The 22,516-nt window shown below is 52.8% G+C and overlaps 2 protein-coding genes across 3 annotated transcripts; one reads left to right on the top strand and one right to left on the bottom strand.

The window, feature by feature from the left end:
- Positions 1-3,701: 3,701 nt before the first annotated feature.
- Positions 3,702-13,825, top strand: TLCD3B (TLC domain containing 3B). Of its 2 annotated transcripts, none has more exons than XM_068969169.1 (5): positions 3,702-3,826; positions 8,545-8,628; positions 11,560-11,794; positions 12,876-12,971; positions 13,538-13,825. In XM_068969169.1, the coding sequence occupies exons 1-5, from the start codon at positions 3,702-3,704 to the stop codon at positions 13,823-13,825; spliced, it is 828 nt and encodes a 275-aa protein (XP_068825270.1). The 2 variants fall into 2 exon arrangements, with proteins under 2 accessions (XP_068825270.1, XP_068825269.1); XM_068969168.1 differs by lacking the exon at positions 3,702-3,826 and adding an exon at positions 7,584-7,708.
- A 1,133-nt stretch (positions 13,826-14,958) lies between these two features.
- C3H16orf92 (chromosome 3 C16orf92 homolog) lies at positions 14,959-15,732 on the bottom strand. Its single transcript, XM_068966950.1, has 3 exons — positions 15,669-15,732; positions 15,169-15,327; positions 14,959-15,050 (listed from the first exon to the last, which is right to left on the bottom strand). Exons 1-3 carry the CDS (start codon positions 15,730-15,732, stop codon positions 14,959-14,961), a joined length of 315 nt encoding a protein of 104 aa, XP_068823051.1.
- Between the last annotated feature and the right edge of the window lie 6,784 nt (positions 15,733-22,516).

Below are 22,516 nucleotides of genomic sequence, written 5' to 3'. Positions count from 1 at the left end.
ACTTCTTTGGAAACTCCACCATTTTCCACCTGAGGAAGTGAAGCCTTGGAGAAGATGATTAAGCAGCTGAGCAAGGATCTGGGTTGGTCTCTGGATTCCCAGTCCATTTACCAGCCATCTCAATCTTCAATAATTAATATCATCTTGCAGCCTCAGCTTATTCATGGGCAGAGGGGGACTAGTACTATCTCACTGGATGTTGGGATGCTGTGTGTACAGTTGGTTCAGAAAATGAGTTGCTATGATATCTCCTTGAGAGTCCCTTGGACTGCAAGGAGATCAAACTAGTCAATCTTAAAGGAAATCAGTCCTGAATATTAACCAGAAGGACCGATGCTGAAGCTGAAGCTCCAATACTTTGGTCACCTGATGAGAAGAACTGACTCATTGGAAAAGACCCTGATGCTGGGAAAGATTGAAGGCAGGACAACAAAGGATGACAAAGGGATGACAAAGGATGAGATGGTTGGATGGAACAACAACAAATAGAGTATATCCATGTTATCAGAAGTTCATGAAAAATGGTCATTACGAAACAGAATGTCTAAAAAAGGATAGGGGAGCAATAGTGAAAAGAAGTTGAGAAATATTGCCCTTAACCAGCAACTCGGGTTGCTACTCATAAGTGGGTTGTGAAATAGGCTTAATGGGTCATGATAAGTATTTGGGGAGATAAAAAATGATAAAAAGGAAAAATAATACAATACAGTGTGCCCTGCACATAATCAGAATCTGAAAGTATTGTGAGAAAGTTTGGCATGTGTGTGTATGTGCTGAGTCATGAAATGTGTCTCTCTGTAAAAAAATGGTGAAAGCCATTGCTCTAAACTACCGTTTTTCTTTTTCTCCCCTCCTTACTTATCTCTCTCAGGCAAGCCCATGCAGCCTTGGACTGTTTTATTCTGAACAGGAAGAACCTGATAAGGAAAGAAACGTGGAAGAGAATGCCCAGATTCCAGTGAAACTAGGGCCCGACCTTTACCAGCTCATGGACTCACCCCTTCCTCAGTCTATTTCAGAGTAAGCCCATGGCTGCAGAGAGCAATGACTGGCCCTCCGCACCAGAAGGGAAAATGGCTTTCTCTTCACTGCCTCCCCTAATATTCCTCCCTCTGCCTCCCTTGCCTTCTTTCCTTTCTGCTCCCACCTTGGAGGGCAGCACTCCTGTTGACCAGGGTCTGAGTCCCAGAGCTGCCATTTACTGTGCAATCCCAGAACAAGTCATCTAACTTCTCTGAGCCTCAGTCCTCTCAGCTATAAAATGGGGGAAATTATTCAAAAGACTGCAGTGATGCTTAAATGGGATAAAGCATATTAGTATTTTAGTGCCTTGTGCTCAGTGAGTGCCCATGTAGCTGACAGGCTCTGAACCCAGGTTATCCATGTTATCTCTATTTAATCCTTGAAATGAGCTTACACAGGACCAGGGAAGGTGACAGGACAGACTTGCGTCAGGCTATCTGGTTTCAAACCTCAGTTCTGTATCTTTTCACATAGTTCTTTCTTTGTGACTGCAGTATGTCCCTTTTTAAAAAGGTGCTTTCCTCATAACCCCACATAATGATTTCAGTTTACATTATTACATTGGCCAGCTGGGAAATATAGTCTTTTAAATAAGCACACTTCAGTCTCCAGCAAAATAAGATGTTAAAGATGGATACCAGTTACGCAACCAGAGTCTCATCTTAAACAGTTTTATCTCGCTCTTGATTTAACCTGAAAATGTGGATGACATGTCTAAATTGTATTCAGTGATATTTTGTTCCCTTTTTCTCTTAACCTTTCAGTTTCTTTAGGAAAATTAATTTATGAGTTTTCTATATCCATTTAACATGAGAGAGACCAATACATTCAGAAAATATGGTTGGAAAAAACCATATTGCATAACCTTGGAAAAGGCACCAGTTCTCTCCATGCCTCTGTTTCCTCACCTGTAAAATGGGTACAATAATACTCCCCATCTGCAACGTTGTTTTGAAAAAATGACTTAATATTGCTAAACACTCAGATCAGTGTCTGTATAATTAGCATTTAATGAGCTGGCATTATTATTATCCTAACTTCACAGATGAAAAAATTGAGGCCCACAGAGATTAGCCAACCATCACTCAGGGAATGGAAGAGCCTAAATTTGTTTAACGTTTTAAAAATTCTAGGAATTTCCCTGGCAGTCCAATGGTTAAGACTCCGTTCTTCCATTGCAAGGGGTAAGGGTTCCAGCCCTGGTGGGAAACTAAGATTCCACATGTCTCTGGGCACCATTAAAAAAAAAAAAAATCCAGTTGGTCTTAAAATGCACATAGGAGGTTTATGTGTAAATGCCTACGATCTATATAAGGGCATTCCCAACCCCTCAGAAGTCTCCCTGAGGTCTCCTCTCAGTATCTCCCACCAAGTTAAACGCTGTTCAGATTTTTCACGGAAGTTATTTTGCCCGTTTGCAACTTCGTCCAAATGGAGCCAGACAGTATGTTTCTTTTATTATCCATTATCCGTGGACTCTGAATTTGAAATTCAGATAGTCCCACCCTAGGACCTGCCGTCTTAACTGTTATCCTATACCGCCTGTTAAAGCACTAACTGTTGGGGCTGCTCTCATTTCCCCCACCTCCTCTTCCCGTCTCCTCGTTCAGCTCTACCCCTGAATCCTAGCTGTCCTTCAAGCCATCAACGAATTCTAATTCATCTGTTCTCTGTTAGACGGCTTCCCCCCCCTGCCCCGCCCCCAAGCAGGCCCCTCTGCCATGAAGCATACGATAGGGCACACGTGTCAAGAAGTGGGCCAATAGGAAGATGGCATTTTCCAAACCGTCCACCAGTCCACCAATAGGAAGGTGATGTTCCCTCCCCCTCCAACTGCCTCTGTAGAACTGCCTCCACCTCGTGCCCTTGCAGTTTGACGCCTTCCTTGTATCCTGAAAGGGTCCCCTCAAAGCTGCTTAAGGGGTGCAGGATGGCAGGCCCTTAACTCTCCTCATCCGTCCTGGGCCCTTCCCACCCCTCCCTTCCCTAGAGTGGATGGGAGGAGAGGCTTTGCCAGACAAAAATAACATATATGTGAATGTTTGCAAAGGTTTTCCTATTGTTTGTTTTCTTTTTAAATGGGATAATACTTAGAGTTTTCCTTTTAAAAGAACTATTTTTTTTTCTAATTTCAGTTATCTTTACAGTTTAAACACTCGCCTCCTCCTTTTTTTTTTTTTTTTTTCTGATTTCTGAGTGCAGATGAGAGTCACTAGTCTCCCTCTCTAGCCTCCACCTTGCCCCTCCCAGGTGAGGACCTAGGAGAGGGGAGAGGAGACACAAAGAGGTTAGGGTGGGAGGATAGAGCTTGGATGGGGTGAATTAAGAAATCGCTGGCACGCACTTAGAATTGAAAGAGAAAGAAGGAATTTTAAGGTGTGAAATGGACTGGGAGGTATAAACCAGCTTCTTTGATTACAAGGAACATAAACTAATGGAACTGGATTGATAAGACAAACTTAGGATGTCCAGTTGTTCAAGGATGAGGCATATTTAAAGTGCAATAAGGATCTCAGATCAGGAAAGAGCTATGCCTGATGGAGTTTGATGGTTACAGAAAAATGCATCCTATAGACCATTGAGTTATAGGGATTGGCGGGAGCGTGGTCTGTGAGTCTGAGGGACAATGTGCTGAGGTGTCCTCCCAGTCATCTTACCTTCTCTATGCCCAGACAGGCATGCCTCTGCTCTTTGTACTGGGCTGTGTCTTCTTCCCGCTGAGCTTTGCTGTCCTCTGCTGGGGTCTGCAGAACCATTCCAACCTGAGGATGGAGAAACAAGAGGCTGTTTTGGTGGCATCCAAGTAAGAGGGCAGGGCGAGGGCATCCTTCCTGGGGCCAGGGCTGAGGAAGCTGGTCTCCTAGTTCCAGGAAGAGTTAGTGATGAGAGCATTAGCAGACTGTGTGTGTATGTGAGGGTGGCTGGGCGGGGGTATAGAATCAAAAGACACTTTCTATGGGATCTCTGGTTTCCCAGGTGGTTCAGTGGTAAAGAATCCGCCTGCTAATTCAGGAGATGCAGGAGACTAGGGTTCCAACCTTGGGTCAGGAAGCCTCCTGGAGAAGGGAATAGCATCCCACTCCAGTATTCTTGCCAGGATAATCCCATGGACAGAGGAGCCTGGCGGGCTACAGTCCATGGGGTCACAAAGGAGTCTGACACAACTTATCCACTAAATAGCAACAACAATGGGATCTCTTGCAAGCCACTTAACTTCTCTGAACTTCAGAGTCCCCATTAGTAAATGGATTTAACAAGAATACTCGCCTGCCATTCCTCATGGAATGTTGTGTGAGGGTAAGGTGAATTCACATCTATAGAATAGGGCTAGGGAGCCCAGTGATTAGGCTTCAGTGCTCTCATTGCCAGGGGCCTGGGTTCCATCCCCAATCAGGGAACTGGGATCTCATAAGCTGAGCCACCTGGGAAGCCCTACATGGCCAAAATAAAATAAAAATAGTTGTTGCAAACTCCTTCAAGTGACACAAGAGATATAGGCTCTGTGCGGACTGCTTGAGCCAGAGGACTACGTTTATCCCAACGGGGGCAGCAACTGCTCGGCTCCAGCCAAGCATCATGGAATTAAAGTGTGGCCCCAGTGTTGTCTGATCTTCTCATTTTTTCTTAAAAGTTGAACTTTTATGTGAAATCTTATTTTTGTAATTTTGTAATTTTATGATTACTCCTGGGTCAGGAAGATCCCCTGGAGGAGGGCATAGCAACTTACTCCACTATTCTTCCCTGGAGAATCCCATGGACAGAGGTGCCTGGCAGGCTACAGTCCATAGGGTCCAAAGAGTTGGGCATGATTGAAGTGACCTAGCACGCATGCGCACTGCAAATTTATAGTCTATCTGACAAAGATTAGTAAAACACTGGCGAACTATCCCCAAACCTTAGGGAGGAGGAGGCATAACTTATAATACCTAGGTGTCTGAAAGACAAAAAAAAAAAAAAATCCCTACCTGTTTTAATCTCTGCTATCCAAAGTGAAGCCACAGCCCCTTCACCAGGTCTGTGCTCCTCGACCCAGTAGTCAGGGTGGCTTGGTGTCACCCATCCTTGTCCCAACGCAGCACCATCCTGAAGCTTTGCCCATCCTTTGGCTCTGGCCCTATGCAAACATGGGTGTGAAAGCCAGCGTTGCCAATTCTCATAGCTGTATTATCTTGGGCAACTTTTTTGTCGTCTTCCTTTTTTTTTCTTAAATGTCTAAACCTCAGTTTCTTGTTTATAATATAGACAAAGATGCTATAATCTGAGAAGGTTAAATAAGAATAAACATAAACCACTTCACCCCATGCCCAGTACGTGGTAAACACTCAGGAAGTTGGGTCCCTTTTTCCTTTAAGTGAAGCCCTGAAGCCAGGAAGCTAGGTCCACTGTTGCCTCTGAACTCCTGCTGCCTAAGGCCAGAGACCTCCCAGGGTCTGTTTCCACAGCACGCCACTAGAGGGCAACACAAAATAGCAAATCTCAGTCCTTTGGGTAGGCTTTGGACAGTGAGAAGCAAATCGTACAGTTGCTATGGAAGCATATCTTAGGGCAGGCTTGGAAACCAAAGTATGGTTTTGGTAGCAGGACCCCACGTCATGCAGAAGTCTACGGGGAGGTTGAGTTCAGGATGAGAAGGCCGAATTCTAGGGAGGCGGCGTGAAAGTGTGAGAAGCTGCTCAGAGGCCGGTGTAGTTCTGGCTGAGTCTCTGACCTGCACTGAGATCCTGGCCGAGTCACTGGGCCTCGGTTTCCTTGCAGTGGACTGAGGGGCTCAAATCAGGGGCCTTTCCCCCATGGAGACTGGGCTGTGAAGTTGCAGAGGAAGGGGAGCTGGGACCATCATAAACCTGATGAAGAGAGTGACCAGGGCCTTGAGGAGACCAGGCAACCTGAAGGGCACAGGCAGGGGCATCCTCGGGCTTGAAGTGAGTTTTCAGAGACACTGTGCTTCCTCTTCAAAGCCTGCCACCCAGTATGAGAGGGCTTCTGTCTTCTTAGCTACCTGGTCTTAGGGAGAGTCACCGAAAGCCTCGGGACTATTGCTTGACCTGTAAAAAGGGGATACATGCAGTTATCTCAGTGCTGTCACAAAGGTTAGACGTGGTCATGGGACAGTCTTGCAGTGGAGTTGGGACCCAGAGTCACCTTATGTAAAAGTATGTGTTGTTTTGTTTTTAGTCGCTAAGTCATGTCTAACTCTGAGACCCCATGGGCGGTAGCCCCACCAAGCTCCTCCATCCATGGGGATTCTCCAGGCAAGAATACCGGAGTGGGTTGTCACTTCCTCCTCCAGGGGATCTTCCCAACCCAGGGATCAAATCAGCGTCTCCTGCATTGGCAGGCGTGTTCTTTACCATCTGAGCCATCAGGGTCTTATACCTCAGAGTTTGGGAGGTCTCTGAATCTGATACTGTGTTAAGGTGTATTTTTATTTCCATCCATTCCCTAAACTCAACCTTCCGAGACAGTGAGCTGCACTAACTTCTGGTCCCTACCCAGGGAATCCTCTTACTCTCTGTGGGAATGGGTGCCTCTAAGCTGGGACCCCAAGGCAGCTGAGGAATAAGTATTGAGAGGCCTTGGCGGAGGAGGAGATGGCAGGCATTTGCAAACTGCTGGTGGGAAATGGGCTCAGGCCCATCTGGGGGCCCAGGGCCCCCACCCCAGCCGGCCGGGGAGCCCCAGAGGAGAGCAGTCCCGCCCTCGGCCCTTATCCTCAGCAGCCCCCTGAGCCTGCCGCAGCGTCTGTCTCTTTAAGGGCCTCCCCCTCCCTCTTTCTCTGCTCCCCCCATCTCTGTCGCAGCCACTGCTGTGGCTCAGAGCTGCATGGGGAGACGCCGCTGCAGGTCCGGTTTCTGGGTGTCTGGTCGGTGCCATCAACTCCCTCCTCCTCCCCCCGCCCTCCCCAAGCCGGTGATTTCCCCTCCCCCCGCCCCCTCCCCGCCGAGGGGGCAGGGGGCTGGGCCCGAACTCTCCATAATGCCCTGGGGCTGCCTATGGGCCCGGCCGCGGGCACTCTGGTGGCAGCGAGAGGCGGGAGAGCGGTGCTGACCGCTGACCGCCTGCCCGGCCGCTCCTCGGTCTCCCTCCCCGCCCTCCCTCCCCTTCAGAGCTGGCACCACAGTCCCACCCCCACCCCCCACCCCGCCCCCTCGGGCCCTCCCAGCCTCTCCACGTAAGCCCCCCCACCTGCCTCGCTCCCTCCCCTCCCCCACCCGCAGCCTCCTCGTCCTGTCCCCTCTCGCTCTGTCCTCTCACCCAGTCTTGCTCCCAACCCTCTGGCTGGCTCTCTCCGGCTCCCTTGCTCGGATCCTCCCTTTCCCCCAGTCTCTCCCATCTCCCCAATCTCCATCTAACTCCCTTTCTCCGGTCCTGGGAGGAGGGGGTCGGGCTCTCCAGTCCCATCCCCTCCCCACCCTGCCTGTCCCCTTTGTGCCCCTTTCTCTTCTTCTCTCTCCTTCCCCGGCCTGGCGTCCCTTCTCCACCCCCATAACTCCCTTCAGCTCAGCCTCCCAGCCCTTTCCCGGCTGCTCTCAGGCTCCCTGCCGGAGGCCTGAGCCACCATGCTGACCCCCATGGTGGCCGGGGGGGTGGTGTTCCCCGGACTCTTCCTCCTCTCCAAGAACACGCTCCAGCGGCTGCCCCAGCTGCGCTGGGAGGAGGCCGACGCGGTCATTGTCTCAGCCAGGTAAACTGCCTGCCTTCCCTCTGCCCCCTCCCCTTCCCAGGCTGCATGGGGATGGAAGGGACCCTTGGCCGGATAGGGACTAGGGACTCCTGAAGTGGTCAGTGGGCTCTACCTCCAGCTTCCTTCTCTCCGCGCTGCCTTACTCACTGTCCCAGGAGACCTCATCCAAACCCAGCCATCTGGTCTACTAGGATTCAGTCTGCTCTGCTTCCCTTTCCCATTCAGCCTCCCACCCTCCAAAACAGGGCTGGCATGTGACCAAAACATTCCTATAGGATACTAGGGAACACGGCAAGGGGCCATGTATCATTCGGGGTGGGGGGCTCTGTCTGGGGGAATGAGGGACAGATAAGTGAATGGTAGAACTCTGCACAGTCCTGGAATGCGGGCCAGAGTTGGGGAGGGGAGTGTGGTGGCTGGCAAGCAGAGAGCGGGAAAGTAGCTGGGAGGGGAATCAGGGGCAACCGAGGGGCCGGGGATGACCCACGATGACTAGGCAGCTGAGAGGTGTAAGAACAGGCCCAGGGCTTCCCCCTGCCATCCTGTGCTGCCACCCCCCCCACCCCTGACCCCGTCCCTTCCCTGGAAGGGACCTCGTTATCTGCCACTGGTTCTCCGCATCAGCTCACCTCACGATGACCTCCCGGGTGTCCTCCTGAGAGGAAGGCGACTCCGTAGCAGTCCTGGAGGCTGAAGTGGTGGGGCTGAGTCCCAGGCGAGGCAGCCTGGAGAAAAGATGGGCAGGAAGCACCCGAGAAGCACAGAAGCTGGACAGTAAAGAGGAGGAACCAAGAGGCGCATCTCCCTGCTTTACAGCTACTTCCTCTTCCTCCTAGGCTAGTGTCCTCTGTGCAAGCTGTAATGGCCTCCACTGCTGGCTACATCGTCTCCACCTCCTGCAAGCACATCATAGATGACCAGTAAGTTCCATGAGACCACCGCTTCCCCCCATTCCAGCAGCCTGTGTGCATGTGACCCGTGAGTGGGGAACAGATCATCCGGGGGACTCCCTCAGTGAACCCCAAGCCCTTAACTTGGGCTTGAACAAGCTAACTACAATAGCTGCAACTCAACACCCCGAGACAAATTTATCCACATCCTGTCCTTAAAGGTCAACACCAGGAGGAGGAGAAGCGGGGAGCAAAAAGGATTCTCAAGGCAGCTCCTAGGTTTCCCAGCCTCTTGGATCATAGTAGGTTCTGAGTGTCGTTTCCTCCCCGCCCTCTGCCCACTCTTTCACCCCCTCAGACCCCATTTCCAACCAGTACCCAACTGGGGTGCTTCCCTACTCGCTCGTGCCAGGCTCACCCTTCATCTCCTCCCAGAATCCAGGTGTCCAGTCCCAGCTCCATGTGTGAGAGGGACAGATGACACAAAACAAGGCCACCAATGGTTAGACAGTGGGGTGGGGAGTGAAGGGTGAAGAGGCCAAATTTTGGCAGTGGGAGCTGATGCAGTGGCTGGTGCTGCCAAAAGAGCCCAGGCCGGAGACGTGAGGCAGGAGGAGGGAGGAAAGGGGCCCTGTCCGTGGTGCTGACACGCCAGCTCAAGGGGACCCAGGCTGTCATTGCTGCTAGTTGCCTGGGAGGGTGCTGATGATGCCCCATGCTTAACTTCTGATCCTGTTCCTCCTCTCTGGTGGCTGCTGAGCCCTGGGGACATGGTCTGGATGACCCGACCTAGAGGTGTCTCCTCTTTCCCTTTAATTCCTTCATCTGCGGAGTGAGGTCCACCCCTATCTGGGAGGGCTGCTGCAAGGAGGAACTGACTTTGTGTCAGATGCCTACAGCAGTCCTGGCCATACAGAGTGGATGCTAAACTCCTTCTTGAGACCCCACCCCAGGGACTTGGCTTCCTCCTGCCCTTTCCCCCCATTTCCCCTCCTGAGTCCAAGAGGAGCCTGGACCCTCCCCCACCCCCACACTCCCCTCTCTCACCTTCTCACAGAGGTCACCTTCCAGCTCTTACATGTTCTCCTCCCTGTCCCCCCAGTCTGTTCTTGTCCCTCCCCCCTTAATCCTCAGGTAGGTGGGAGGATCAGGGTTAATCCAGGGGCAACAGCTGCTCCTACCTCTGAGCACCTAATTGCTGAAGAGGGTGGGGATGGGTTTAACCCTTCACACCAGAGCCCAGGGTCTGGACCCCCACAAGCCAGTGGTGTCACCATGTCTGCTGTGGCTGACTCCCTAGGCCACTCTCTGCTCTGACTTTTCTCAGACCAGTTGGACCCCTTTCCACCTTCCTGCCCTTCGTCTCTAACCTGGGCTGCCACTTCCTCTCCTCTCTCTCCCGCTCCCTCCCGGTGACACACTCCAGCATGGCTCTCTGCTTCTTTTTCCCCCAAAATCATCCCTTCCAGGCCAGCCTTCCCCAGGGTTCACCTTCTCCTTCCATGTCACCCCTGGTCCTTAGCTGGCCCACCCCCAGGTCTCACTCCACTTCTCCCTTCAGCAGCCCCTTTTATTTGGTCCTCATATTTGTGTGCCTTCCAGCTGACTTTGTTTTCATCTCTCTACCAAGCCTGGGCAGTACTGCTGGGTTTGCCTCTTAGACCTCCCGCCCCCACCTCGAACCTGTCACAGGACTACGGACTTCTGAGAACGTACTCCATGTGCTGACTCAAGAAGAAAAATGCAATGTTGCATATTCATGCACTTTTCATTTTTGTTTACTCTCAAAGCACACGGAACTTTCTCTGCTCTTGGCTCCTTTTGCTCAGCGTTTTCTTCTTAATGCTTAGCTGTACCTGAAAAAACAAGAGGTGGGGCCACCTTCGGGCAGAACCAGCAGCACTGACGGCATCACCAATTCCCATCCCGAATCTTCTAGAGGACAGTAGGGCTGAGAGTGAGGGCTACGGAGCCAGACTTCTCATGTTCGTCCCTTGGTCCGGTGACCTAGCCTCTCTCACCTGTAAAATGGGGTGACAGTCATACTTACTTTTCATGGCTTTTTGTGGGAAGTAAATAAATTTGTGCTTGTAAAAGATTTAGAGTATTGGAATAGGGCCCTCATGGAATAAGTAGTCAATTAATGTCAGTCAAGGCTTCCCTGGTAACTCAGACAGTAAAGAATCTGCCTGCAATGTAGGAGACGCAAATTTGATCCCTGGGTCAGTAAGATCCCCTGGAGGAGGAAATGGCAACCCACTCCAGTAGAATTCCGTGGACAGAGGAGCCTGGCAGACTATAGTCCATGGGGTTGCAAAGAGTCGGACACATGACTGAGCCACTAACGCTTTCGCTTTTAGTGTCAGCCAGTATGATCTCTCCCCACCACTCCTACCACGTCTGCTGTAATTTGTCCTGATCTCCGCTGTCTCTAAGAGCTGGTCTGGCCTGTTTCTTACTCTGTCTCAGCCCTCAGTGCTATGACTGTCTGTTGGTCTGTCTTCCTTTTTCCTCCTAGCACATTGCCGAGAGACAGAATATGAATGACTTAATATGAAAAATGAGTGAGAGACTTCCCTGGCAGTCCAGTGGTTAAGACTGCTTGCTTCCACTGCAGGGGGCATGGGTTCAATCCCTGGTCAGGGAACTAAGGTCCCACTTGCCACATGGCGTGGCCAAAAAGAAAGAAAGGAAAATGTGTGCGTTCTGAGCTCAGTCTGGGTTTGAACCCCAGCCCTATTGCTTACCAGCTGAGTGATCCTGTGATCACTTGAGCAAGTTTCTTGCCCTCCACCTTGGGATTCCATCATGTAATTTGAGAGTCTACTTCTGTCTCATGGTTCTTACAAGTATCACTGGAGATTTGACTCCTGTGATGCATCCAACATAGCCCTCAGCACTTGGCAGCTGCCCTGTCCATCTCCTTCCCTCACTGACCCCACCCCTCTCTCTGCCCGACAGACACTGGCTTTCCTCCGCCTACACACAGTTTGCAGTGCCCTACTTCATCTATGACATCTATGCCATGTTCCTGTGTCACTGGCACAAGCACCAGGTCAAGGGGCATGGAGGGGACGAAGGCAGCACGAGAGCCCCGGGCAGCACCTGGGCGGTGGCACGTGGTTACCTGCACAAGGAGTTCCTCATGGTGCTCCACCACGCTGTCATGGTGCTCGTGTGTTTCCCGCTGTCGGTGGTGAGTGGGGTCTGTGGGAACTAGGGCCCCGTGTCCCACTCATGCTGGTACTGAAGGAGCCTAGGAAGCCCTGGGTCCAGGTCCCAGCAGAATGAAGTGCCCCAGGGAGGGTTTCCTGAGCTCCAGCCCAGTCCCAAATAGCAAGAGGTTGGATCACGCCCAGCTGTGATGTTTTGGAGCTGGTAGCTCAGTTGGTAAAGAATCTGCCTGCAATGCAGGAGACCCAGGTTCGATTCCTGGGTCAGGAAGATCTCCTGGAGAAGGAAATGGCAACCCATTCCAGTATTCTTGCCTAGAGAATCCCATGAACAGAGGAGCCTGGCAGGCTACAGTCCATGGGGTTGCGAGAGTTGGACACGACTTAGCAACTAAACCACCAACCACCACCACCACCACACACCGCTGCAGGCTTCCCTGGTGGCTCAGATGGTAAAGAATCCACCTGCAATGTGGGAGACATAGGTTCGATCCCTGGGTTGGGAAGATCCCCTGGAAGATCCCCAGTATTCTTGCCTGGAGAATTGCATGGACAGAGAAATCTCGCAGGCTTCAGTCCATGGGGTCGAAAGTGTTGAACATGACTGAGTGACTTTCACACACATGTACACACACCACTGCCTCTGAGACTCAGGGCTTTCCAGGTGGTACAGTGATAAAGAATCTGCCTGCCAATGCAGGAGACACAAGAGATGTGGGTTCGATCCCTGGGTTGGGCAGAGCCCCTGGAGGAGAAAATGGCAACCCACTCCAGTATTCTTACCTGGAAAATTCCATAGACAGAGAAGACTGGTGGGCTACAGCCCATGGAGTCACAAAAAGTTGGACACAACTGAATAACTGAGCATACACACACGCCTCTGAGACTCAGTATCCTCATCTGTAGTATCATGGATATCATCTCACCTGCAGGAAGTTTGGAGGGATACGGGGGGTTAGTGCTCCCAGATTTGCTACTGTTCACCTGTGCTCAGACTTTCAGAGTGAAGCATCTCCAAAAGGGACAGAGAGGAGACAGCTCGGGAGGACAGGTGCTGCCAGGAATCCAGGCTCAGGCCAGGCTGTTTCCTTCTTCCCCTCTCAGGTGTGGCGTCAAGGCAAGGGAGACTTCTTTCTAGGCTGCTTGCTGATGGCAGAGGTCAGCACCCCCTTCGTCTGCCTTGGCAAGATTCTCATCCAGGTGAGCGGGCGCTGAGGGTTTGCAAGCTTGAAGGGAGGACAAGGGAAGGGTTGGGCACTTTTAGGAACCAATCCGGGATTATCCCCTGGTGGCTCAATGATAAAGAATCCACCTGCCAATGCAGGAGACACGGGTTCGATCCCTGGGTCGGGAAGATCCCCTGGAGGAGGAAAAGGCAACCCACTCCAGTATTCTTGCCTGGAGAATTCCATGGACAGAAGAGCCTGGCGGGCCACAGTCCATGAGGTCTCAGAAGAGTGGGACACGACTTAGCAACTAAAAAACAACTGGGATTTTTTAAAGGACAGGTGGAGTCAGGTCTGGGAGGGGCTATCAGGTAGGGTATAGGGGAGCTGTCAGGGCAGAGGGGGAGGGGGAGAGGGGGCGGGTCCTGGGGCCCCTAACCTGGCTCCTGTCCCAAGGAGGAAAGGCCAGGAGGTGGGCGGAGGGGGAGGTGGCCCAGGGGGCTGGGTCGGGGGCGTGGCCAGAGGCCCCTGCCCCGCCCCTGACTCCCCGCCCCGCCCCCGTGTGCCTTCCCCGCCCCTGTCCGCCCGCCCCGCCCGCAGTACAAACAGCAGCACACCCTGCTGCACAAGGTGAACGGGGCCCTGATGCTGCTCAGCTTCCTTTGCTGCCGGGTGCTGCTCTTCCCCTACCTGTACTGGGCCTACGGGCGGCACGCGGGCCTGCCCCTGCTCGCCGTGCCCCTCGCCCTCCCGGTCCACGTCAACCTGGGCGCCGCGCTGCTCCTCGCCCCGCAGCTCTACTGGTTCTTCCTCATCTGCCGCGGGGCCTGCCGCCTCTTCCGGCCCCGGGGCTCCCGGCCGCCCTCTCCCTGTCAGACCCAGGACTGAGGGTGGGGCCGAGGGCGGGGGACCCTCCCCACCCCACCCCCATCCCCACCGCGTGGGAACAGGGCTCTGGGGCCAATGGGCTAGGAGTGGGAGCCAGGGGCCTCTGGCCCTAACAGCCCCCCTGGAAACTGACAGATGGACTCCGACGGGGTGGGGTCACGTCCCTTCAGGGGCTGGGGGCCGGGACCAGGGGAGACAGAAGGCAGGAAGAGGGGACCTCTCCCCACAGTGCCTGAGCCGAGGGGTCGACCCCCTCCTGCATACCCCGTTCTCCATCATGTCCCCTGGGCCCTGGAGAAGCGAAGAGGAAGAAGGCGCACCCCTTCCCATCCGCTTAGGGCTTTTGAGGCTGTGGGGAGCCTGAGTGGACCAGGACTCAAAGAACTGTGGGGGAGGCCCTGCTGCCAAGGCCATCCCAGCCCCCCTGCTGCAAACTCCTCTGGGAGGGAGGCGACACCCCCTCTAATGTCCCTGGTCTGGTCATCTCCACAGCTTCTCTCCAGGGGAGGCCAGCCTGAGGAATCTTATTTATTTTATTTATTTATTCAAATTTGTCGGGGTGGGGGGAGGGAAGTGGCTGCTACCCCCCAGCCTTCCCAGTGCTGAGCAACCCCGGGGGGCAAGTGGGGGAGCGCCCAGCCCCTTCCCTGTTAGGCTGACATCTTGCCCCTGGGCCCTGGCATGTCCCTGGTGCTACAGACTTCTTGAGGCTTCCTCCAGTCTGGGGACGGGGGGGACCCTGGGAGGTGCTTTACAGACCGCTAATAAAGACATCAGCGTGAACGCCACCAAGGCCCTGTCACCCAGTTCTTTGGGGTTGGGGAGGGATCAAGCGTCTGGGGCAGACAGCGCCATAACAGGTTGACTGTGGGACAGGGCAGGCCCCCCAAGCTGAGCAGTCAGGGAGAAAGAAGCAAGGACTCTTATTCATCAGCAGGAGAGGAGAGCAGGCATGGGTGCCCAGGGCAGAATCCAGGGCTCTCCTCTGGCTTTTTAGGCCCCTTTCTCACAGCTCCTGTGGGTTGTGGAGATCAGAGGTTGGAGGTCACGCTGCCTCCCTGGGGCTTTGGGTCCCTCAGCCTCTTCCCTGCAAGGTTCTGGTGGGCGGGGGGTGAGGGGGTGAGGGACAGGCCTTACATGTGAGTGCAGAACTGGAAAAGCAGGAAGAAGAAGGCCACCAGCAGAGCACCCACCAGGATGTGATGGAAGAGCCTGGAGTCAGAATCTGCTCAACAGTGACGGGGAGACAGGGGACCCTGGACTTGACTCCAACTAAAGGGCCAAGGGCAGACGTCCTCCAGGCCCTGGCCAGGAGGACAGCCCCTTCTCAAGCTGGGTCATACCTGAGTTAGCAAAGATGACTGGTTTCTCTCCAATGAACTGGGCCACGGCCAGGAGCCTGGCTTGGTCTGAGTCTGGGTAATCAAAGAAGTCAGGTCTGTCTAGGAAGAGCGGAGATTCTGCTCCCCGGCCCGAGGCCTTGGCACTCTCCAGACTGGGTGCTGAGGACACAGAGCAAAGTCTATGAAAGAGCCAAGCAGAGCCCTGAACCCCACCCAAGAGTCTGAGACAGACCCAGGGCCCTGCCAGGCCACACAGCCTTCGTGTAGCTATGGAGGGCCTTGATTTTGTTCCCAGAACTTCTTAGGGGTTGGCTGAGCCCTCCAGGAGAAGGCCTATGCTGGGCAGGGAGGATGGGAGACAAGTGTGGAGAACAAAGAGAAGAGGCCAGTTGTGGCCTCCCAGCCTCTGGGGGCGGTGGGGGGGAGGCGGGGGCGGGATTGGTCGCGGCATTGACCCCAATCCCCAGCCTTCCTCCTCCCCACTCTTCCCAGCTTCCCACCTGATTCTAGGGGCCCCAGCCTGAGCAGCCACATCCACACCCACACCCACTGCCCTGGCCTCATCACCCCTCCACTCCTGTGATGAGGTGAGAGTTCTGTGATGTCACAGCCCAGAGACATTCTGATTACACACTCTAGGGTGAGGGGAGAGAGAAAGTGCTAGGATCCAGGACCCTCCCCCACAAGCCCCTGGATTCAGAGGGGAGAGGTTGGGGCTCATAGAGCCTTTGGTTGATGCTGTTGATAGAACAGTAAGAGTGGAAGCCCCAGGATTTACAAATGAGGAGCTTGGTGGGACAATTTGCTGAAAGCCAGAACTGAGGAAAGCAGCATTTGTATAGCAGGCACAGTGGATTGGTTGGGGGGATGGAGGACAAGGCTAAACATCTCCAGTTACCCCCTTGGATCGACCGCAGATAGCATTTATTGAGGACTTGCCACGATGCCAAGTACTTTTCATGGACTGACTCATTTAACCATCATAACATCCTCTAAGGTAGGTACTATGTTCTCACCTTACAGAGGAGGAAGCCAAGACAGAGGTGAGGTAGGCAACACACACTTCCAAAGGGCACCTATATTTTTCCCTGGGCCCCCTCCTTGCCTTGTGTCCTCAAATGCAGGGGCCCAGGGATCTCCCCCATGACCCAAACTCCATCTCTTGGTGCTCCGCTGAGGACAGCGCTGGGGTGAGCCACCTAGAGAAACAACAAGCATCTCCACTAGGTGGCAGCAGTGTCTGCCTGTTTCTCTCTCCTTACCTAAGGAAGACACGGCTCCCTCATCCCATCAAGTGGCCTCGGAACGGCAGGAATGGGGGTGGTCAGAGGAAGTCCCCTGACCCATCTCGGGGCAGGTGTCTGGTCATGCCTAGAGGCTTCACAGACTCCCCATCTCTGGGTAGGCTCCCCCATGGTCCATTCTGTTTTCCCTTTCTGGTTTCTTCTTTTCCCTTATTTGTCACTTTCCAACAGTCACTTTCACTCTTGTGGGCTTCCCTCAGAGGACAATAGTTAGCTCCCCTTCGATTGGCAGGTAGGCCTGTCTGTGAAACATCTGTCCCGCCCCATCTGAGCCCAAGGAGACTTCAGGGTCTTCCTGTTTTTGCTACACAATTGCCTGTTCAACATTCTCTGACAAGTTCTGTGACATGCCCCACATCAGACACGTGTCTGTGGTGCGTGAGGTCCTCTGTCCTGTGGAAGGAGGCTCCTTCCTCCACTGGGTCCCCGCTGTCATCTTTCCGACCCTCAGGGACTACCCACCTATTCTCCTCACAGCAACCCTGGGAGGTACTTGTCAGGGTCAGCTTCTACTTCCTAAACAAGGAAAAGGCCCAGAGAGAAAAAAGAGGGGAAAGGAGGAGACAGACTAACATCTATGGGGCCTTCTGGGGGACTGGCTCTGTGTGTGTGCTCAGTCATGTCCCACTCTTTGTGACCACATGGACTGCAGCCTGCCAGGCTTCTCTGTCCATGGGATTTTCCAGGCAAAAGTACTGGGATTTGTGGCCATTTCCTTCTCAAGGCATCTTCCTGACCCAAGGATTGCACCCTACATGTATCTCTTCTCAGAAAAAGGAAGTGATTTGCCCAGTGTCACGTGAGGGACAGCAGGGACTCAGCCTGATTCCTAGCTCTGGCCCAGGGCTCCCTCTGCAGGCCTGTAGGCAGTTGCCCTCCAGGGCTTAGCTGGGAGAAGGGGTCCTGGGAAAAGGGGTCCAGACTCTTTTATTTAGTCTTTGGAGTGGATTTGACAGTTTCATGAGTTGCCTCAAAGGAACACAGCTGCCCTCTTTGCCAGAAAAGGCCCTTTGGACACGAGCAGTGAATTATCCATTCATTTATTCATCCAACCATTAAATAAATGTATCGAGCTCCTGTTATGTGCTGGACTCCATTTATGGCTTAGATAGAAATCACCAGGGCATGGTCTCTGCCCTGGGGGACCACAGAGGAGAGAGAACTCAGGGATGCACATTATTTGAGTGTAAACAGACTAACCCTAAGAGGCTGTCTACACTTGCTGTCATTGTTCACTCAGCTTTAACGTATCTTTCAAACTCTTCACAACTGGCTTCGTCCCCACCACTCCACTGAAGTCACTTTACGTGGGGTGCACCAAGGACCCCATAACTTGCCAAATCTAACCCTTACTTCTCTGTTGGTTCTGACTCTCAGCAGAGTGTGCATATTCCTGCCTCTAGGCACTCACCGATTTTCTTGACTCCTCCCCCTCTAAGCTGCTCAGGCTTGGACCTTCTCTTTTCTATCTATACCCTCTCTCTCTAGGTGATCTCATCCAGTCGCATGGCTTTAAATACTATCTATATGCTGGTGACTCACAGATGTATATTTCCAGCCCGGCCCTCCCCTCTGAGCTCCAGACTCCCCTACCCAACTTCCTGCTTCATGGCTCTGTCCAAAAACATCTCAAACTCAGTAGATCCCAAGTACAGCTCTCAATTCTCCTATCCCAAACCTGTGGCTTCTTCCCATTGCAGCAGACAAGCTCACTGTTGCTCTAGATGTTTTGCTCAACATAAAAACTTAGGAATTGCCTCAAACCCCTCCCTGTTTCTCTCCTGATAAACCCATGATCAAGGCCTGTTGCTTCAGGACTTCCCTGGTGGTCTGGTGGCTAAGACTCTGCGTTGCCAGTGCAGGCAGCCTGGGTCTGATCCCTGGTCAGGGAACTAGATCTTGTGTGCTAAAACTAAGAGTTCCCATGCAGCAACTAAAAAAAAAAAATCCAGCATGCCTCAGCTAAGACCCAGCATAGCCAAATAAGTAAGTAAAATATATATATTTTAAAAAGAACTGTTGGCTCAATTTCCAATCTAAATCTCAAGTTCATCTACTTCCCTCTTCTCATTCAAGCCAACCCCATGTCTCATCTGGCTTATTGCAACATTTTGTGGACTGCATGATCTCTATTTGCCAACCCGATGTCTCATCTGGCTTATTGCAACGTTTTGTGAACTGCATGATCTCTATTTGCTCTTCTCCTATTGAGAACAAACCAGAACATACAGATCCACTACTTAAAACCCTCCAGTGGCTTCCCTTGAACTGGTTACCTTGATCTGTGAGTCTCTTGTCTACCTACCCACTTCAGTTCTTTCCCAGCTTCCCTTCCTTAGCATACCCCAGCCTTTGATACACCTCTGCCTCCCACTCTCTTGCCCCCTACTTGACCCAGAAATTCTTCCTCATCTCCTAAGTCTCAGCTGAGACAACACTTCCCCTGGGAAGTGAACTTGAATTTTCTGACTACCCCCCATCACCACGTCAGTCTCACTGCACTGGAGTTGTCTGTGCATTTGTCTATTTCCCCTACAAGCCTGTGAAGCTAGAGATCATCGATCTTGGTCATAGCCATAGCACCACAATATACAGTAGGTATTCAATAAATATTTATTGGCTTAATGGATGATGAAAAGCCTTTCCACCTCTAGACATACCAGGGCTCAGCACTGTCTGCATGCCCCCTGCAACCAGCCAGAACTCCAGCCTCATCCTCACCTTCCTGCAACAAGGCTTTCTGGATGCCCCATGATGGGTCTGCACTAAGCCCCATGAGAAGAAAGCAGTGGAGGAAGCAGGTGTGGGCTTCTCGCCCAGCTTGCCCCTCCTCTCACTGCAGACCTAGGTCTGCCTTTCCTCAAACTCACCAGCTCTGATCATGGATAGCATCTCCCTTAGTCCTGCCTCCTTTCTTATCCTGGAGAAACTCAAAGGAAGCCTTATGGCTGCTTTTATTTTAAAAAGACATTATTTCAGGGTTCCCCTGGTGGCTCAGTAGTAATTTGCCTGCCAACGCAGGAGACACAGGTTTGATCCCCAATCTGGGAAGATCCCATATGCCGTGGAGCCACTATGCCCGTGCACCACGACTACTGAGCCTGTGCTCTAGAGCCCAGGAACCACAACTACTGAGCCCACACCTCAACTACTAAAACCCAGGCGCCCTACAGCCTGTGTTCCACAGCAAGAGAAGCCACCGCAAGGAGAAGCCTGGGCACCACAACTAGAGAGTAGCCGCTGCTCCTTGAAACTAGAGAGAAGTCCAGGCAGCTGTGAAGACCCAGCACAGCCAAAATAAATAAATAAAATTATTTTTGAAAAGATGCTATTTTAGTGTATTCTTTTGAGTAGGTAACATATGCACATGGTACAAAATAAACATTTCCTATTCCTGCCCTCACCTGCCTCATGACAGCCTCCTCAGAGGTCACCATAGCTACCATTTTCCTGTGCAGCCTTCCATAAATGTATGCACAAATAAACAAATATATATGTTATCTCTCTTTTTTCACTCAATGGCAGTATTCCATTCATGCTCCTCTGTAGCTTACTTTTTTCAGTTACCATGAGATTGTGAAGATGATTCTGTATAAGTACATAAAAAGCCTCCTGGTTGTGGCTGCATGCTACTTCATTGTGTGAAACTGTGACAGAACTGATTGAATCAGACGGACATTTAAGTTGCTTCCAATCTTTTGCCATGGCAGATATGGTGCAGTTAATAATCTTGAACTTCTATTATTTTGCTCATGGGCCAAATCCTAAAAGCGGAATTTCTGGATCAAAGAGTCAAACAGTGGTTACAGAGATGGTACCCATTTATCCACAGCCTTATCAACATTATGTGTTAACATTTGCTTTGATGTTTACCATGTGATTAGTGACAAGTGGTGTCTCAGTGTAGTTTGGTTTAACATTTCCTTTAAAAAAAAAATAATGGGGTAGGGACTTCCCTGGAAGTCCAGTGGTAAGGCTCCATGGTCCCACTGCAGAGGGCACGAGTTTGGTTGGGCAACTAAGGTCCTGCATGCCACACAGTGCAGCAAAAAAAAAAAAGGGAGGGTGGTAAAAATCCATATATGAATAGTTATACTGGGTTGGCCAAAAAGTTCATTCAAGTTTTTCCTTAAAATGTTACAGAAAAAAGATGAACTTTATGGCCAATTCAAAATCTTAGCCATTTTCAAGCACCAGATTCAGCAATACTAAATATATTCACATTGCTACACAATCTAAAATCACAATAGTTAATGTTGACAACCTAGTGCCAGGCCCAGCTTGGGACAGCCTCTGTTCCTCAGTGGTGGTGGAGACAGAAATGTAAACAGGCATGACATGCCAGCATCACCACAGCTGAGGCTGTAAGAGCTCAGGAAGCTGGGGGCTGAGCTGGGGGTGTGGGGGATGTGTCTTAGGAAGAGGGGGTCCAAGGTGCCCTCTGAAAAAAGGAAAGATCTTCCAGGCTGAGGAACTTGGGTGAACAAAGTTCTGCCTGACTGAGAGACCCAGGTATATTCTAGGAACTGCAAGTAATGTTCCTGAAAGCCAGCAAGATGAGTAAGGGGGATGAGATGGGAGAAGTCACAGTCTTAGGCTGAAGAGCCTTGAAGGTCACTGTGGGGACTTTGTCATTGGGGGCTGGCAAGTTTGGGAAAGAAGAGAGCCAAGATCAAAGACTGGAGTTAGACTGACAGGTGGGTGCTGGGCTCAGGCGAGAGGAGAGGAGAAGGAAGGCCTCCAGGGCTCTGGGGCATTTAGAACGAAGCCCTGTGCTCCGTTGCACCTGAGGGTCCGACTGCAAGTGGGAAGGTGAGAGGAAGTGGATACCCAAAGGAGATGCCAGCCCTAAGAAGCGGACATGGATCCTCGGGAGCTGGGTTGGGTCCAAGGAAAGAAGCCTGACCAGTCAAAAGATGGAAGCGTGAGGTGAGCCACAGCCTCGGGCCTCAAACTGTGAGGTTTCTCAGCCGGGGGCCGGGACGCGAGATCGCAAACCAGTGACCGCAGGCAGATCAGATCCCCTTCCCCAGCCCGCTCCTGGGTCATTGCGGTTCTCTAAGCCCCGCCCCACAGGCCCCGCCCCTACGGATATTGATAGGGGAGGCTAGACACCCTCCCCACTTCTCCGCAGGGGAGGGGCGTGAGGACTGGAGAGGTGCGGTGGTGGGGGGGTGGGTAGGATGATCAGGCGTCGCCATGGCAACTAGGCCGGTGGTCTGCCCTGGAGACCCAGGACAGAAGCCAGCAGTGAGCGGCGGAGCGAGGCTCCGCGGGCTGGGCGCGGGGGCTCGGGTCTCCAGGGAGGAGTTGGGGAACACCGGGCTATTCTCGCTGAGGGTTCCTGGTGGCGCAGGTTGTCCGTGTGTTTGCAAGCGTGTCTGCTAAGTTCTCCGGGGTAAGTGTGCCAGCGCGTGTCTGGGTTTATGCACGACTGTGAGCGTGCGCACGTGGGCACAGGCGTGTGCGCGGGAGTGTCCGTGCAAGATGCGTGTGCCAGCCTGCCCGTGAATGTGTGTGCACTCGGGTGCGTTCCTTAAGTGTGCCCGGGCGGGCGCCGGCGGGAGAGTCCCGCCCCCTCCCCAGCCTCCGGCCGCCCCTCCCCGCCGCCCGCCGCCCGCGCCCGCTGCCTCCTAGCCTCCACCTCGCTCACCCCCTCCTCCCCGCACTTTCTCCGGCTCTCCCTCCCGCTCGGCTCAGACTGCCGGACTCGGCGCTCTTCTCGCCGGCCGCCCTGGGAATCGCCGGCCGCCACCGCCCAGCCCGCACCCGCTGGCCCCCCAGTGCTTGGGCACCTGTTGGAGGCGCACAGATAGGTGCTGGGGGCTGGTTTCCTGGGGACGAGAGGGTGAGGGTGAGCGTGTGTGTGTCAGCCTGTGTGTGCCTCCGAGGGGTGTTCGGCTCTCCGGAGGCTGCAATTCCTGGCTCCGCTGGAGATCCGATCTCAGGAGGAAGCATCTGAGGTGAGGGTCCCCACCTTGGGCCGCAGGGGGTGGAGGACCAGCCAGCAGGCAGACCCTGAGGTTGAATGAAGGGACTGTGGG

This window comes from Capricornis sumatraensis, chromosome 3, assembly GCF_032405125.1.
Source record: "Capricornis sumatraensis isolate serow.1 chromosome 3, serow.2, whole genome shotgun sequence".
NCBI classification, from domain to species: Eukaryota; Metazoa; Chordata; class Mammalia; order Artiodactyla; family Bovidae; genus Capricornis; species Capricornis sumatraensis.
The sequence above is the reverse complement of the archived record's forward strand: the minus strand, read 5'-3'. Positions and strand labels throughout refer to the sequence as shown.